The sequence below is a fragment of the Agelaius phoeniceus genome, chromosome 3 (assembly GCF_051311805.1).
Source record: "Agelaius phoeniceus isolate bAgePho1 chromosome 3, bAgePho1.hap1, whole genome shotgun sequence".
Lineage (NCBI taxonomy): Eukaryota > Metazoa > Chordata > Aves > Passeriformes > Icteridae > Agelaius > Agelaius phoeniceus.
The window spans coordinates 110,197,318-110,216,235 of record NC_135267.1 but is presented as its reverse complement, the minus strand read 5'-3'; the positions used below and the strand labels follow the sequence as shown (position 1 = coordinate 110,216,235).

Below are 18,918 nucleotides of genomic sequence, written 5' to 3'. Positions count from 1 at the left end.
CACATAGAGCCCATGTGGAGCATTACAGCTTCACATTCATTTCTCATATTTTTGCCTGAATAGCACTTTACAGCAAGTGATTTCTTCTGTTTTTCTTTATTTTTAATTCCAGGTTCCATTTGCAGATTTTTCAGGCATAAGCAGTTTATAACAAAAGGAAAGCTGTGTCCTGAAAGGGCTACATATGGCACATTCCTCAAGAGCTATATTTGTCTTCTACTTAACTCTTTGTTTCTAGAAGGAGAGAAAGGAAGGTGTAAAAACTTTAAGCCCCTTTCCTATTTTAAGCAGAGAAGCAGGCTTTTTGTTCTGCAGACCAGAGACCTGGCCCAGGGTTCACACAAGTCAAAAACTTCAAAGGACCTTGGATCAGAGCCTTGTATTGTACATTCAAGCAATGCTGGACACTGCTGCATTGCTGTGTGGCTTCAGTCCAAGCAAAAACCCGTTCTGAGTTCTAGCTCTTGAGGTTGCTACTAGTTACCTATGGAAAACAGCATTTGCCTATTTTTGAAAATATATTCTCCCTAAATTGTTGGGAATGATACCTGTGGGGTATAGGAGATCTCCTTCACTGCTTGTTAAAATGTGTGTTAAAAAAAACCAAAACTGTACAAATCCAGTTTGGGTGAATAGTGTGGATTTAATGAGTAGAGGGTGAAAGATAAAGCTGTAGGTCTTTCTGCAGCTAGAAGAGAGTTCTCTGCAGGCCCTACTCAAAGCCCTTTTGCTTAGCTGTGAAATTACAGAATCTGAGCCATGCTGTAAAGACCTGCTCACCACCTCTTAGAGATGTGCTGCTGTCTTGATGAAATCTGAAAGCTGCACTGCATAGTGATGAGTGCAGTGGTCTTTTGCCAGGTGGCATCTCCTTCCCACAGTGCAGAACGGGGAGGGAACATAGAGCACTGGCTGGAGGAGTTAGCAAGAGCACACAGCCACTTTGCCCTGAGCTATTTGGTCATTTTCTGTAGGACTTGGGAGAGGACTAAAGTCAGAGCAAGGCCAGCCAGGGAGACCCCATGCCACGCTGAAAGCAGGGCTGTCAGAGGAAGGAACGCCAAACTCCCCACTCCTCTGCAGTAGCAGGCAGGCATCCCCCTGTACACCATCACTCCTCCGCGTCACTCACCTCTTGCTGTGCTGTCCCATTTTTAAGGATCAGCTGCAAGCCCAGGATTTCAGCAAGTTCCAGCCTCTGAAGAGCAAGCTGCTGGAGACCGTGGAAGACATGCTGGCCAACGACATCGCGCAGCTGATGGTGCTGGTCCGCCAGGAGGAGTCCCAGCGGCCGACCCAGATGGTGAAGGGAGGAGCCTTCGAGGGCACCTTGCACGGCCCCTTCGGGCACGGCTACGGAGAGGGCGCCGGGGAGGGGATCGACGACGCCGAGTGGGTGGTGGCCAGGGACAAGCCCATGTACGACGAGATCTTCTACACGCTCTCGCCCGTCGACGGCAAAATAACTGGTGCCAACGCCAAGAAGGAGATGGTAAGGTCCAAGCTGCCCAACACCGTGCTGGGCAAGATCTGGAAACTGGCTGACATCGACAAAGATGGCATGCTGGATGATGAGGAGTTTGCCTTGGCGAATCATCTCATTAAAGTCAAGTTGGAGGGTCATGAGCTGCCAAATGAGCTCCCTTCCCATCTCCTCCCTCCATCCAAAAGGAAAATAACAGAGTGAAAGAAAGGGTATAGGGGAGTGGGGAAAGGGAAGGGGAAAATAAAAGATCTAGAACAACATGTTTACTTAAATTATACCTTCAGATGTGAGATCACGTTTGGATTTGTACCTACTTTGCTGTATGAAGAACAAAATCTAAAGCAGAACAAAAGAGTCCAATCCTTCATGATATGCAATTAACTCTTCCAGTGTACTGTCCCTGCTTTCTAATGTGTAGTCTGTAAATATGAAGGTGAAGAAAGGATGTTGCCAAGTAGGAGACTCTGTTAAGCGAGAGTAGAAGAAAACCTGAACAGGGCTGCATTTTTGGAGAGTGGAATAGGCACTAATAGAAATCTGCTAACTGCCAGTATCACTCCTGAGCTTTGGCTGCACCTTCTGCCTTTTAATGGGTCTTGCAAAATTCAGGAGACTAAGAGAAACCACAAGGTCTTCAAGCTATTGGCCAAAATAAAGAGCATTTCCTAATTAACATAAGCCCACACTAAAATATTAGATACTAAACCCCAGAGTTAAGAACTTTAGGAACCCTGTTTCACCGTTAAGATGCAAGTTTTACAAACATTCCCCTGTCCTTAAAGAAAAATACATCAATAAAATCTGAAAGAGTTCTGAACTGGGCAGCTGGAGTTCCTCATTGTTCACTGTGGGGCAGGCACTCAGAGTTCCCAATCATCACCACCTCCCATTCAGTCCCCAGGGGAGATTTGTTCTGCAGGCCCGGCCAAGAGAACCACACTCCAAGGGAGGCAAGGGAGGGGGCCCTAGAGGTGGACACGAGGTGGGTTGGAAGGGAGGAGCGCTGCTTCCAGGCTCACCCAGCATTTCACAGCCAGTGGGTCCTGTTTGCTCTTTGAACAGTGGTGGTGTCTGTGATTCCTGTGAAGTGATTCGTGTTTGCTCTCATCGTGCACAGTGAACGCCACAAGGCCCCATCCTCACTGTACAGACACAAACCCACACTGGATCCATCACAAGGGCAGAGCACTCAGGGGCGCCGGGCAGAGCTTGCTCTGCTCTGTGCCTCCACAAACCCAGCCAGGATGTCGGCCTTCACACGCTCTCCTCACCACACACTTACACTTGATCCCCTCCAGAACTTCTACCCTGAGCCAAGAGACCTTCCCCACTTCTTTCATGCTCTATGAAATTTTTGTTTCCAAGACCTGATTTTAGCAGAATTGCCTCCATTTCTTGTTTCACTGCCTCGACACAAACGTGCGCGCGCACTTCTGGTTTTTGTTGTTGCTTTGGAGCAGCGTGTTGTTCCAATCCTGTTGTCACTTTATATAAGCTGAGCTCCTACTGTGATGAAAAACCAAGATAAGTATAACTTATTTTATATCTCTTGTGTTCATATTATATAGAGAAATATATTCTGTGTATGTAGGATGTGCTTATTGCAGTACATTTATCACTTGTCTTAAAAATTAATGCATTAACCTCTTTTGTACCCTGGTCCTAAGACATTATTAAAAAAGAAAGGCCAGATCTGTCTACTTCTTTTTACAGCAAAATGAAATGCAGCTGAAAAGAAAAAAAAAAAAAAAAAAAAAAGCAAAAAAAAAAAAAAAAGCTTATGCTTATGCACATTCCCAAAAGTGCATGTACAGATCAGCCCAGCTGGACTCTGGTGTGCACTGCTGAATGACTGGGTGACATCTGCAACAACTTTCTCTCTTTGCAGTCTAATCACAACCTCCATACTTGCCAAAGCAAGAGGAATTGTACCTGTGATCCACCTTGTTCAATACAGGGGAGGGATAACCCCCACATTTCAGTAGAAAAAAGAATATATTGAAAGAGTTCCTTCCTGCCAGTCACAGATGAGAATGCTATGAATTTATCAAGATCTGGAATGGATGCAAAAAACCTCTTTAAATCTTACTGACTAATTCTATTTCTTCTTTATTCTTTCTTTTCTGTGGATGTTCATGACAGTGATAGCTATCCCCAGAGTGGGACAGTGAGAGGCAGTAAGGCAGGGAGATCACTTAGGATAGTCCTGGGAAAGCATCTGGACAGAGGGTATGAGCTGTAGGAGTTGGCAAAGTTTCCATTTAGCATCTGTACAGGATGAGAGAGGGATGAGAGGAAATCGTAGGGTGGAGAGCAAAAGCAATAAATGCAAGTTGAGGGAAAAGCCAGCAAAATCTGTCATGCCAGTTCAGCCGCCCAGTAACCCCCAGTTTAACTGCCATCATCACAGGACACATCTGCTCAGGCTGTCCAGGTCTTCCTGAGGAACTGGCGTCCATCAGACTCCAGCTGAGGCTGAGCAGGGCACTGTGAATCAGCCCTGCCTCTGTGCATGCACAACTGTCTGATGGCCACTCACACAGCACATTGCTTGTGCCAGGCACGTCATGCTGAAACCTAACTCCTTAAAAAGCAGAACATCACTGGTTCTCTCTAAGGGGATGGGAGAAGGTGAGGTCTTGGCAGTCTGTTCTTCCCCGTACACTCCAGCAAGGTGCTCAGGCAGGCAGCAGCAGTTACCCCCATGCCATGGCTGGGGCATGCCAGCACATTCCACACTCCTGCCTGCTCTGCACTGTGCTCCCCTCATCCCTGTGCCAGCCTCTCCAGGATGCTCCTGCAGGATTCACCCAGAGGGGCCAGCAGGGCAGCAGCACAGAGCTCTGCCCACGCAGGTCAAGTGCGGAGGGGTTTGATTGCAGCACCCCTCAGGAACCACCTGGCACTGTTAGAGCACAGCTTCCCCACTCGTGGTGGGAGAGAGGAAAAAACACCAGCACTGCACTCAGAAACGCACGGTTACTTAATAGGGTTGCACCAGGGATCTTGCTACAGAGGGAACAGGGCAGCTGCAGGGGGGCAGTGTGCCCAGAGAGGCAGGTTATGAACAGCCCTCTTCAGTCAGATAACTTCATCTAAGCAGCACATTTCACTTCTGCTAGGCTCTTCAGGAAATTAAAATAAAAAACAAAACAACATCAAACAGAATCCCACTAAAACACCAAAGAACCACATCAAACCTGAAACACCCAGTTCTCTATATTGAAATGCATGGAATCCTGTAGCTCCACTATGGCCATGAGAAAGTGCATGTATTTATCCATCCCCTTCCCAGACAGCAGCTGCAAATGCACACACCCCCTTTTTCTTCCTTTTCCCTTCCGACTCAGGACTCCCTGGGCAATCCCAGCCACCTGTACTGTTTCCCACATCTGTGGAAGGATGGGATTTCCCAAGCCCACCAGGACTCCAGGCAGTGCATGCTCCTGCCAGCTCACAGAGCCACACTCCAAGGCAGTTATCTGTGTCCAACAGTGCTTCCTTTTTCCCAGAGCACTTCTCAATTACCTAACAAGATTTCCCCAGGAGGTTATACAGAGGAACCAATTCATTTGCTGTCTGTGGGTGGGGGTTTTTATCATGTGAACATACCACTACCACTCACTTCTCTGATCCTCTCATGTCCTTCTCTACCCATCCTCACACAGAAGTTCTCACAAGGTCAGAAGAACAAAAAGGTCTTTTTTTTTACCCCTCTAAGTAGGAACTGCATTTGGTCTTCTCTCTGGGAAGGATCTAGAGCAGAAACATCTGTACCTACACACTTTATGGGCTAATATATGAGTTTTTTGAAAATGAAATTCTCTCTACAGTGGAACATGACAGGCAGATTAGATCAACAGTGCTATTCAACCATTTATTTGAAGGGAAGGATAATAATTACACCAAGTTCCCTGAATAAGGCTTCACAGGAGGTGAGTAGCTTGGCAAAAGGCAATTACTTCTGGGAGCTGGAATTTAGCCAGCACGCTGAAGTTCAGAGAGATGTTTAATCAAACAGAAAAGGTCAGAATCAGCTTTTCCATCACCTTAAGTTCCAACACAAACTTCATACAACAATGAAATTCAGATTTAAGTCTGGAAACTGTTCTTTTAAGTTGCTCCCCTTAATCCTTTGCTCACTGACCAAAGGCTGCTGTCATGTGGTCAAAAGTTATGAGCTGTTTGACCTTACTGAGAGGGACAGTGTTCCTACAAGCACAGCTGGAACCACAGAGGCTCCTCTAGAAGATCACCTCAGATCACCCTACACTTCTTGCATCATTGATAGTTTCCACCTCTGCTATTGTTTATCTCATATTTCTTTTATTATAGAGTTTATTACAGAGAGAAGCTGTGGCTCCACATTCAGGCTTTGGTAAATCAGGGGACACAACAGACTATTTAAGCCCTTCCTAGATGCAGAATTCCTCAAGTCTCAAAGCCTGACACATGGGTAGGGACACTCATGGAGAACAGCACTGAATTACTCCAGAGGAGCAGCTTGACTGGTAACATCCACGTTATTTCTGTGGAGTTTTCATAACATAGCATAGCATCTATTATCTTCTGCTCTTTCCCTTTCCTTCCTTGTGCTTATGAGCCTTTCCCTCCTCTTCCTAGTCTGTCCAAGAGTGGGGGAAAACCAAGGCTTAGTTAACAAGGCTTAGTTTGGAACCTCAACACGCGAAGAAGTTCAAGGCTAGTGCAGGCAAGTCAATCCCTGCCTAAGCTTTCCAGCTCCTCTGGGCACTGCTGATAGAGTAACAAATCCAGTATTTAAAGCAGGCCTTGGAAACAATCCCTGGGTGCCTGAAGGGAGAGAAATCCCTGCTGAGTACAGCCCACGTCCTCCACGGCATGCCCATTCCACCGAGCCCTTCGCTGTCAAACACCGCACGAGTTGCTGGGTTTGAAACGGGCTCCCCTCCAGCTGCTGCCGTGTGCTGTAAACAGCCATCAGTGAGGCCTCCTTAGTGCCTGCACAAGATGTGAACTGGGAGATATTTATAGGCCTTGGGCTGGTTGGATCGCCCTCCTCGCCCGGGCCGTTGCGCAAACCAAGGGCGTGCGCGTGGAATTCCTCTCCTCACGCCGCACGAGCTCCCTGCAGGGAAATGCCAAACGCTGCTCTCTGAACAGCTCTCACCCAGCACCCCACACATTTATCAGCAAGATGAGGCTCCCAGGAGCTCCTTATAAGGTGATGGCAGCACAGAGATCAGTAGGAAGCACAGCTCCCAGGGAAAGCTCTCCGGCCATTTTCTGACCTCCTTCAATCATCAGTTTTCAAGGCAGAGTTTCCACTTCCACTAAAGACAGGGGAAAGGTATCAAAATGAAGAGTTTGCTGCCTGTCTGCCCACCACATTTAAGCCATTCACAACTGTTGGGAAGGATGAAAGTTTGACAAGAAAGTCTCACAGATATGTATGCTTGGCAGAAAGATTTTTAAATCTTAGAATTAAGAAAAAATTAGAATCTAATGAAGGAATAGAGATGGAAGCAAGTTTTGATATAGCAAAAAAGAACTGCTGAGCCAGTCTTACTGGATAACCAAGAAGGCAAAGGGTGTGTTAGTTAGAAGGGGTTTTTATGACTTAGAGCAAAGGGTAAACCCACCTCAAACAGGAAGATGCTTTTACCAAGCAGAAAGAGAGCACAGGCAAACAAGTCAGCAAATGTGGCAAGTAGAAAAAAGGTCTCAGAATTTTCCACTGCAAGAAAACTGAAAAACAACTTCTAGCTTAAACTATAATGTACTAACTTTTAGTGATTGGAGAACAGTAGCATGAATATGGTAATTATAGTAGTTATGATGGGCTATAGATAATAGTTAAGGTATAGATTGGTTCTACTGTATGAAGATGCTCAACAAAGAAAAGTATATAATGCAATGTAACCTAAACTCAGGGTCTCCAGGCCTGCCTGCAGCTGGAGCTGGCAGCTGTAGGCACAGGCTCTGTCACCCACCACCCTGGGCTGCTGGAACCTCTTGGATGGAATAAACTGCATTTTGGAGAGTCCCTGGAGTCCCACATCCCTCATTTCGGCTCTTACACACAACAGGCTAGAAGGAATTCTCTGCATCCTACCATCTTTAAAGCTTCCACGTCCCACAGCACAGGCATCTCCAGTTGTGTCAGAACTGCAGTGTAGCTGCAGTCCAAGCTGGCAGCTCACAGTTAAGTTTTCTGAAGCAGAATTGTTCCCCAGTTAGAGTTTCAATATCCAGTCCCTCAGTAAACAGTTCCTTCATCTGCCCAGTTGGGAATATCAATTATTTTGCATGCACAGAAAGGTGATAAGCAGCTTAAGTTTCCATACCCATTAACTAGCACCCCTCAATCCAGTTCTAACATGGAACAAACCCTTGGCAAACCAGAGAACTTGCACCATTTGCCACCAAGGGAGATTAGTTCTCTAATTGATATCACCTTTGATGACTCATCACGCCAAAGGAATAAAAACAGACCAATGATCTTCTTCTCTGCCAAGAAATACAGCTTGCAAACTATAAAAAGAACTGGTGGCATTTTTCCCAGGTCCCACCAGCAGCCACCAGCACAAGATAGCAAAGCACACCTAAAGCTCCTCTTCCTGCTCAGCTCAGCAAGGCTTCACTCTTCCTCCTGAAATTAAGCAGCCTTGGAAAGGGAAAGGAGGTGATCTACTGATTGCCATTTAATGCTAGTCTAGAGCTATATAGGCTGCTCAGGGACCATAGAAAATCCAGTGACTGGGAGAACAATCAGGAATGAAGTTTTACTGCCCAGATAAGTCTTGCATCTCTGCAAGGAGCAGAGATCTTTTTAAAAAAAAGGTCATGCAAGCAGTGAATGTCAACCCCAAGTCTCACATGTTTTAATAAAAAGCATTAATCAAAAAACCCATGAGGTTCAAAGCCATGATGACACATTGGGACCTGGTTTTTAAGGCCTGGTTCAAACCTGCCTCAGCCCAAGGCAGGCAGAACATGGCACACAGAACATGGCACACAGAACATGGCACACTCAGCAATCAGCTCTCTAACAAGTGCTCTGCCTTCCCAGCTGCAGCCACCAGGTACAGCAATGCTGTGCAACACAAGGGACTGAACACCTCAAACACCCGGGCCCACAGCAACCAAACCAAGGCCCGTGGATCTGACAGTGCCAAAGGTGTCTGTGCAGCCACGGGACCTTCATGGTGCTGGGCTTTTGCCAGGGGTTTGGGGTCTTCCCCCCTGTAAGAAGAGGAGAATGGAGACTGATGAAGCACTGAGGTATGGCAGCAATACTTTCCTTTAAGCTCTGCTGGTTGAATTGCTCCAGCCCTTTCCCTGCAGTATTTTCCCAGCCTCTGCTCCCCATATCTGTGAGGACAGAGGCCTCTGCCAAGCTTCAAGCACAGCCCTTCAGCAGAACAGCACAGAAAAGAGACCACATGCAGCCTATGAAGTGGCAAAGCTTATGCTTGAACAGCTTTTTCCTCCCCCTCCATCCTCTACACAGCTGAGTCAAACCCCAGAAGCACAACATCATCTCAGGCTTGGTAGTATTTCAGTACAGACACAGAGTTTCCCATCTCTCTTGAGAACCTGGAAGGAGCAGTTTTGGGCTTTGGTTGTGGCTTTTCTCAGACATTCTGGTTCTCAAGGTCACTCTGTGTCCTTCCTCTTCCACATGGGGTTTGGGGAAGTGCAAATCTTCATCCAGCCCATTTTCTGTGGGACGGGGGAAGAAAAGTGCTTATGATGACATCCCAAAAGCCTTGCTAGACAGGCAGGAGTGCTGTTGCATGTTCTATGGAAAAAGCCTGTCCATGCAAGGTCCCAACAAGAGGTGACTTCCCAGCACAGCCCTCAACAGAAGCTGACAAAGGCACAAAGAGGGTCCCAAGGGTTGAGAGGTGGGACTGGAAAACACGGGAAACCTGCTAGAAGTTGGCCAAGGAACCTGACCTGTCCATACAGCCAGAGTAGGCTGGTGCAAGTAGAGCTCGCTGAAATCTGGCTGTGCCTCTGTGGAGGGCCTGTCCAACCCTTCTGGAGAAGCTGCTCTCCCACAGCAGGAAACATGGATGTCTCCTTCTCAAGGGAGACAAACAAGCCCTGCAGAGCATGGATGATAGACTGCGACCGTGACAAACAAGGACACGATGTCCTTCCCGCCTGCTCCTCTCCCAGCCCTGGAGGGATCACATAAGGTCACTAATATTCCTAATGATCTGCTTCCGATGGGTTGCCTCACTCCTTTCACTCCATTTCACAGAAATAAAGGCAGCCTGGCTGCCTTTCTCCACTTCCTTTCAGGAGGACAGAGGGGAACAAAAGCTGGTGCAGCGCTGCGAGAGCCGCGGGCCATCGTCACAGCCCGAGAGGCACACGCCACCCCAGCCCTTTCCCTCATCCCCAAGGGGAATTTACTCAGCCAGCTTCTCACGGCCATGGGAATGTCAGAACTGTGATTTTCATGGACAGGCTGCCAAAGCTGGGGCAATACAGGGCTGGTGTGCTCACCTGAGCCACTGGGAGACCCCCTGGGAAAGAGGAAGTTCAGAGCATCTTCATACCTGGCTTCCCACCATCTCCAGAGCTGGTCAGAAGCAGCTCATTTCCCCCCCTCTAGCTAAGGAAATGTCTTTCAAGGACCCTACCACGCTGGCTGGAGGTTTGCAATTCTGCCACCAAACGTGTCACTGAGCTTACAGCATTAATTATTCTTACAGAATTAATTATTCTTGAGGCACTTCAAGGCATCAGTTGCAACCTCATTGCCTGCCTCAAAGTCCTTTGCTGGAAGGATGAGGGAGGTGAGTACCTCCTGGCCCTGCAAGAAGCTGCTGACTCCAGCAGGAGTGAGCAGCCAAGAGGCTGAGCTTTCCAGAGAGATGGGCTGCTGTTATCAGCTCCCCAGAGATGAGCGTGCAGAATACCTGGCATATCATACTCCTTGGATCATTTGTATTCAATTGTACACCCAAGAGGGAAGGGGTGAGGGGAAAGAGGCTCTTGACTTTTGTCCAGGAAGAGCAGATAAGATACAAGGAGAGGAAAAGTGATTTTTGCTACAGCCCCAGCAAATAGCTATCTATTTCCTAATGAAGTGCTAGTGCAAACACTGAATGTAGTCCAATGAGTAAGAAAGGCCACTGGTTACTGGGTTTCAGAGGAATGTTTTCCAATGCCCTATTATAAAGATAAGTGCATATTAAAGGAGAAAAATGGGTTCACACACCACTGCAGTCAGGATGCTGTACTTTTGTGTATCAACAATGCTTGGCCAAAGACTTCCAGCCATCAGGGAGCAACCCCATTTCCCAGAAGAGCAGGACACAGAGTGCTCTGTGTTTAAGGCCATCATTTAAAAACTGGAGGGGAAAAAAAAAAGGAAGAATCTTTGTATTTAAAAGATCTGTTTAAGAGAGGGATACCAGCCCAAAAGCCAATGGGCAGAGCCAGGTTTCAAAGTGATGATAGAAGCACAGAGATGATTCACCTCCCTGATGTTGGTTTCACTGGGACTCCTCCAGCCACAAGGCAGCCCAAGACATGCCAAGAAATGCATTGCTCCCCCAAAAAAGCATTATCCCCATACTCCCAAAGCCTGGTCACACCATGATGTGTTTCTAAATGCAAGGCTAGGGCCCATGGAAATGAGCTCTGCATCCTGGTGGTGCACAGTGAACTTACCCAGGATACATCCCAGCTCCTCTGCACAGGCCTGCTGCCAAAATGCCTTCAAGAATTTGGTCATGGGTTATGCACTTTGAAATCATCTTTTCTCTTCGTGGCCCAGGAAGCCCAGTTTTCCAGACAAAAGTTTAATGCTTATTTTTAAGCAAAAGAGATTTGCCAGCACAAACTAAGAGATAAACAAGCACTTTAGCCAGGAGCCAACGTGACAAACGCGATAACCTGGCACAGCATTGCACTTCCTTCTCCACATCATGCCTGCTCCACACAGCTTGGGGGATGCAAAATGCCTCTGCTGGAAAGATCCCCATTGTGCTGGGTGACTACAGGAGTGACAGCAATCCATAATGCACTAGGATAGACACACCAGGGCACAAAAAGGCAAAATAAAAATAAACACTGGGCCAGGAGCCAGAACTGGTCAATACTGCTACCTGGCAGGTTTGGAATAGGAGCTCCTGATCTCTCTGCACACACAGAGAGTTTTCAGACACATTGCCTAACACTGCTTTTCTTTTTTTTAAATCCAAAGACACTTTGCAGGAACACTGTTTTTAAAGGAATTATTCTGGACATGAACAAGTGCTCTCTGGTGAAGATGGGCACACCAAAACTGGGACACAGAAGAGAAGCAAGCAACCCCCTCTGACAGGTTTTAATAGGTTTTAGATAAATTTTTATATGATTTACACAAAGACATCTGCACACATTTAGAACTCAAGCACACAGAACTCCATAAGGCAATAATTTAGAAATTCCCCTGCCAAGAAGTTGTGTATCATCCCAAGTCCCTCGATTACTTCTGCTGAATAACAGGCACTGAACACTAAGCCTGTGCATTTTTTGAAGACACAGGTTTGCTTTTTCCTGATCCAAATACAGAACAAAAACAGGATCATAATTTACTATTGAAGACAATGAAAATCTTATCGTTGTAAATATATGTAGTGAGATAATACAAATCCTGTTCCTTGGTATTTCCCCTCCACCCTCTATTCCTACCACTACTCCTTCCAGCTTTAGGGCCTCTCCCCTGCTTGCATGGAAGATTGACGCCCATCTCAAAGCCATAAATTACTCACAAACAGCTACTGAAAGTAGCAATGACCGTAGGGTAACACTTCCACAAAGCAATAGAGCTTCCTGGCAAGCTGATAAGAGTTTCCTGTTTTGAGTTTTGGGTTGGGTTTTTTTCCCTCTGATAAAAATTTGACTCTCAAAACATCTCAGAAAGGAAGGACTGACAGTTTTTCTTTCCCCCCCTCCCTCCTCCCTTAAACGTGTTCTGTTGCAAAATTTGTTCTTTTTTGCTGAATGTGAAATGGGGACCAGGTTCAAGAAACTCAAGTGCACCAGCTGAGACAGCAGGTGAGAGAAGCACATGGAGTCCTTCCCTGCCTCAGGAGGATGGACTGGCCTTGCAGCCCACCTTTAGTCCTGCCCTGCACTCTCACCTCTCAAGTTCTGCATTTTGCACTCTGGCAACACTCACAGGCAAAAAAAAAAAACCCCAAAATCTTCAGGGACACAAGCTCTGCATTTACCCCTCTTACTGTGGTGGCACGACCCCTGTCACCTCTGGGCACCTGTGCATGCCTGAGGAGAGTGACCAGAAGGGCAGCTGGCTCTGCTCAGGGCCAGCCTGCCCTATGTCACCTCACAGGTCTGCACCTGGAACCCCAAAGTCCCCAGTGAGCTCTCCTGACACCTTGTGCTGGCAGCAGCCCAGGGCTCCTGGAGGCCTCCATGGGAAGCCCAGTCCTTTCCTCACCTCAGGGCACCTCCCTGGACCTGCTGTTCCCAATTTCTGGGCTCAGACCTTATGTTCAATACCTGAGACAAACAGACTGTATCAAATAAAGGAATACCTCTCCTTTACCCCTTCCTGCTGTCCTTACTCAGGGAGCCTCTCACCCAAGGGCTTTTGGCACACACATCCCCCTCCCCATCCCAACCCAAAGGTGTTCACAGATACCTTTATTTTCACTGGCCCCACATGCCTCTCTTTTTCAGAGATAAGAGAAAAAGCATTGCACAGGCTTGATACAACATCAAATATGGATACAAGATATCGCCCAGGAGCACCACAGCAGCACACAGGATTTTAACATTTAATCCCCTAAAATCACCTCTCATTTGAAAGGGGAACTGCAGAAAATGAAATAAAAATAACTACAAATGCTCTATTTGTCCTCTGCTATGTGGGCCCTAACCCCAGGAAGGACAAGGGCCAGGCTAGAGCCCCCCCAGCCTCCTCAATAACAGGAGCAGCCTGGGCAGTTTTTACAGTGATTGCAAAGGGGCAAACCAGCAAGGTGATGTTTTACAGCACAAAACCTTCTAAGAATAAGCAAGATAATTTCACATGGTGAAGCTCAAACTAGATTACACCCTCTGTAGGAACAGAAGCCATTGTTTTCTTCCAGATCAGACTGGGCACCATTTCACATCACTTCTCTTTTAAGGCAAATTTCACCACTTCATCTTACAGTAAACAGCAGAAGTGTTAAACAGCACTTACACAACAGAGCAGAGATCCCAGACCTGCATTTCTGGGGGGCTTTCAGACATTCACTTCCCACTGCATGCAAGCCACATGCATGCATTCACACACAGGGCTGCCCAAAACTATTCAATTGCTTGCCCACACTAGCTGGCAAGGCTGAGAAGGGCTCTCCACATAAAGCCCTTTCAGCACATGAGAAGAAAAGCAAACAATGCTGCAACATTAAATTTCAAGACATGCAACTGTCCAGGCCGGCCACAAACAGGAGCAGTGGTGAATGCTGCAACTCTACCTTCTCCCAAACCCAAAAAGCCATCCTCTAAAAATGACATGACAGCTGAGACAACCCAGGCAGCTCCCTCTAGCTCCAGGTACTCCAGAGTATCCAAAACCTTCACCAAATGCTTTCTCTTCATTCACCCTCCCTCTTCCCCAGTTTTCCTACCTGTTCTTCAGGGGCTGTTCCTCCTTGGCTCTCAGCAGCCACCCAGCACCACCATTCTCTATCCACCCTTTCAAACCTTCCAGTAATTTCACTAATTAGGGGGGGACCAGCTCAGGTGAGAGAAATTCTGCTCTCAAACTCCTGTGCACCTGAGAAGCCAACACCCTGCTAAAGCACCTGCAGCTGTCTGGCTAACTCAGGCTGCTCTGCTCAATATTTACTTTCCTGAAGGAGGTTGAAGATGCTCTCAAATACTTATTCCAAGCAAACAACCTTTTACAATATATTTTGCAGCCAAAGGCTCAGAGTGCTGCAGGAAAAAAAAAGCAGACAGGAGGTAGTTTGAACACAAACACACACACACACACATATATATATATGCATATACACACACATACATAAAAGGTCAGTGTGGTCAGCCAAGAAGTCTGCACCTCATGATGCATTTCACCCAGTGACTTTTCTGGATCCAGTTTAATTGGTCTTTGGAAGCTTTTTGGTCCGAGGTCCAGCACAGGAAACTCTGAAATGAGCTGCCTTACAGAAATGCTGACCAAGTGCCATCAGAGCCACCTTCTCAGTCCCCGTGGCATTTGTGTCAGTGCCACCCTGTGTCACAGAGCTGGTGAAGCTGCTGCAGCCCAGAGGAAAGCCCTGAGAGTGGCTTCAGCTGGCAAAGGCCTGAGATGTCGAAGAACAAAAGCTGTGGCTGCAAATGGGCTGCATTTGTTGTACAAATCACAGTGGTAATGAAAACACACAGCCACAGCGCTGTTTTTGGCAGTCACTCGTCAGTGTTGGGCTGCAGGAAAGGAAGAGGTTTGGGGATTGTGGCTTAGGGCTTGTTTCATTACTACAGAGCCCAGAGAACTTCGGAAAGCAATGCTCAGATCCAGACCAGATGTGCCAGTTCATCCCCTCTGGGGGAGCAGACCCAAAGCTGGAAACTCAGTCAAGACAGAGCCTCATGATGCATCAGTACATCTTGTGGTACCACCTGGATGCAGGAATTTTGGTCAGAGAAAGGCCTGGGCTGGGCACAGGGCAGTGGAGCTGACAGGGCAGTCAGAAACTGAAGGATTTGGCTCAGAAATGTTGAGGAGCCAGATGAAGAAGAGGCAAAGGAGCCTCTTCCCGCTTGCCCACGGCACAGGCCTTGGCCACAGCGCTGATCCAAGGTGTGATTCATTTAAACCACGCTCATAGAGCTCACTGAGAGGAGAAAAGCCTCAGAGCAGAGCAGATCCCACTGAGAGCAGCCAGGGACAGCAGGATCCTTCTTGTTCACCACCAGATTCTCAACCCAGGCAGTGGCAGGAGCCAGCCATCAGAGGAGAAGCCCCAGGTTTAATTATAGCCTGCATACCCACCGAGCATATATTTCCCTTTTATTTTTATTCTGAACTTCATGTAAAAATAGGATTTCCTGCTGCCCGATAAGGGATTCCTGTTTTTGCGGCAGGAATTTTGCCTTCTTGGGAAGCCGGTGCCTACCGGGCTGTGGATGGGCGCTTCAAAGCACAACAGCAGCCCGGCAGAGGGGGCGGCTCGGATAACAGTCGGCATTTACATTCTTCCTGCTCGCCTTCAGGGCAAAAAAATAAAAAAAAAATAAAGCGGCTGTGCCCCCCTCCTTCCATGAATCACCACCAAGTTTAGCATTCCGGAACTCTGTTTTGGAAAATCTCTATTTGCCTGCATATTTTTAGTAGGGGGGGGGGGGGGGGGTGTTTGGGGTTTGCATCCTTCCCAGGTAGATTTTTGTCAGTTTGCCGGGCTCCGGGGAGGCGTATCCTGCTTTGTGAGCCTGGTCATCCACCGGGAGATAAATATAAGCACGGAACAGTCATTCCTCCCACCCTTCCCACTCCCCCACGCCACAGCTCCCGCATTCCCCAGCACACCCACGGAGCTGCAGGGAGGAGCAGCACGTGTGGACCCGCCTGGAGGGGCTGCTCCCCTCCTCTGCAGCGTGGAGATGTCAGGACAGGCTGTTTCGAGCCCCAGTGCCAGTAATTGCCACTCTCTTCCAATGCAAAGGCATCACTCTTCTCAGCTGGGTCTGCCCTGGGGGGATACACGCACCAAAACCTTTTTCCAAAGCCACCAGGGTCACTAGGAAAGCAAGAGCACTGGCAAGGGCTCTGCTGCCCACCGGCTCTTATTTTCTCCTTGCCTGCTTTTCTCTGTGACCAGAGGAAAAAGTCCTCAAGTGCTAAAAGGAGATGTGCCAAGAGGAACATGGAAAGGAATTCATGCATTTGCCTGGTGCTGAGCAGAAGTTTCCCTCAGCCCCCAGCAAGCCGTTCCTGTTGGCAAGAGAGCAAAAGGGAGTGAGAGTTTTCCTTGCAAAAAAGAAAAGTGCATGTTTTTTCCCTTTTAAGAATAAATCTTGATTCTCAGTGGGGCAGTGGATGTCAAAAATGTGGCTGTCAGGGCTGAAAGCAGCTCTGCTGCAGCCCATCCCCAGGGCACCCTTTGACATTGCAGGAGCTGCCTGAGAGGCACAGGCTAGAGAGGCTTCCCTCCTCCTCCCAGGGGTTTGGATCCAGTGGGGATCTTCCCAGGGGACCTCACCATGTAAAATCTGAAAAGATTCAGAGAATCAGTCTGGGCAAGGACAGCCCAGTAAAGAAATGTCCCTTTGGGTCAGCCTGAGAAATAGCCCTGCTGCCATTGCCTGGGGCAGGGGGCAAGAGCTGCCTGAGATGTGTTCTGCAACCATGGGAAGCTTCATGCTGACTCCTCCATGAAACAGGGAAAGTGCAACCACAGGTCTGACCCACACATGGACATCTCAGCCCAGCTCCCAGGCTCATTGCCATGGAGCTGCAGCACTCTGGCATGCACACAGGCCTTAGTTGGCTTTCTAAAAATGATTTGTCCTGGTACAAAAGTTGAAATATTTGACTTATATAAGACCAAGGGAATGGAAATGTTGAAGCAGCAGAGAACCACCACTGCATCACTTTTATTAATCAACAGAAAAGGGAAATGTAAGCTTTCTAACAAGGCATTAAGAGCTGTTTCTCCTGTGGCAGGGCTCTACAGGTTGTGAGTTTCCAGCCCAGCACCCTACAAATGCTGTGATCAGAGGCAAGACTGAGCCTGCCAGGGACAGAGCTCTGAATTTATACCAGGGGTATTTATAGAGGCAGCTGGCACTGGCAGCTCTCCGGGGACACCAGCATGGTCTTCTGCAAAGGGGCTGCTGGAGATGCAGTAAGAGAGTGGGAATGTGCTGGAGCAACACCAAACCACCAGCCAAGACTCCAAAAAAAGCCTCAGGAGTACCCAAGAGCCAGGCCTCAGGGGCATTTCAGTGTTCTGCTCCAGTTAAACCCCATGGGCTGGGGCACCACTCCCACACACACTGATGCCAGCACTCAGCAGCTGGTGAAAGTATTGTTGAATCATCTAAGTTGAAAAAGTCCTCTAAGATCATTGAATCCAACAATTAATCTGCCACTGCCAAGGCCACCACTAAGCCGTGTCCCTAAGGGTCACATCCACATGGCATGGATTCTACAGAACCTTCCCACCTCTTCCCTGCTGAACTGCCCTCCCTCAGAGGCCTGAAGCAAGTGGTGGATGCCTGCCTGAGGGGTGTTTTACCCAAGGGAGCCACCTCTCCATCATTCAGCTTTGTCTCCTTCTTCATCTTCATCAGGAGAATGAGCAGAGGATGCTCAACCAGGGTGCAACAACCAGCTGGGGTCAGAAGCTCCCAAAGGCAAAACCTGCTGCCAGGTCTTAGGTAAGAGTTAGCAATAGTGCAGCTGAAATCTGTTTCCAAAGGGCTCCCAAAATGCAATTTTTCCCCACACCTTGCATTCCCAGGAAATTGGTGTAGGGCAAGATGAAGGCTCGTAGAGTCAGAAGGCTGCTGGGGTGAAAGAGGTGTTCACCCCTCCTGGGTCCTTCCTTCAGGCACAGAGGCCCCTGCTCCTCCATTCCATGGCTTTCCTGGCCTGTCAGCTCAGGGTTTCATTGCCTGCTTTTGAATTCAGCACTCAGGGCAGGTGGAGCACCAGAGCATGACTTTTAACAGCTGCTGCATTTTAAGCCTTGGACAAGGAAGCAGAACTGAAATCCTTTGGGCTTTTTCAGACCAAAACTCCCAGATCTGCTGCTTCTTTAATTGTGGCTGTGTGTGACATGATGGGGGTTTGCTCATTTCCAATTTTTTTCTTCTCCAGTGGTTTTTCAGTGTTTCCAGGCCTTTTCATTCATTGCATCATATTTTTGTTCTGCAGAAACGTGGTGCTGCAGGTGACAAAAAGCTGCTTCTCTTGTCTCCAGCCTGTTTGGAAATTTTTAAATCAAATGAACCTCAGCATGTACGGGGAGACAAAGATCAGAGAGGAGAGGCTGGGGACTGGTTATTTCCACAGAATGAAAATAAATGCAGAAATGCCCAATGTACAGACAGGCAAGATTTACTAATAGAAGTAAAATAATTGGAGGAGGAGAAGGCAAGTTTTGGCTGCATTTACCAACTTTGAATGAAGGAGAAAAGTCACTTCCCCTCTTACTTCTTCCAAAAGCTCTGGGGAAAAAAATAGGAAGAAAAGTTTCTCTTTTCTTCACTTTTAGGTAAAAAATAACCCTGAGAAAATGAAAAAAAAAAAATTCTGACCAATTTTGACATCAAGAAAGGGGGTGTTGGACCCAGCTGGAGTTAACAGACTGCAGTGGAGCTGTGAGTTCCTGGCACTTTCTCACAGCACCTGCCCCAGGAGCTGCCAAGGCTCTGTGAGCCAAGAAAATTCCTCTTCCCTGACCTGACCTGTTGCAGGGCCATAG

General features: G+C 47.8%; 1 protein-coding gene across 1 annotated transcript in view; it reads left to right on the top strand.

The window, feature by feature from the left end:
- Positions 1-3,176, top strand: part of EHD3 (EH domain containing 3) — a 29,996-nt gene extending 26,820 nt beyond the window's left edge. The window contains exon 6 of the mRNA XM_054629534.2: positions 1,160-3,176. Coding sequence (XP_054485509.1) covers positions 1,160-1,687 — 528 coding nt within the window. The 3' untranslated portion in view covers positions 1,688-3,176. The remainder of the gene's footprint in view (positions 1-1,159) is intronic.
- The last annotated feature ends 15,742 nt before the right edge of the window (positions 3,177-18,918 follow it).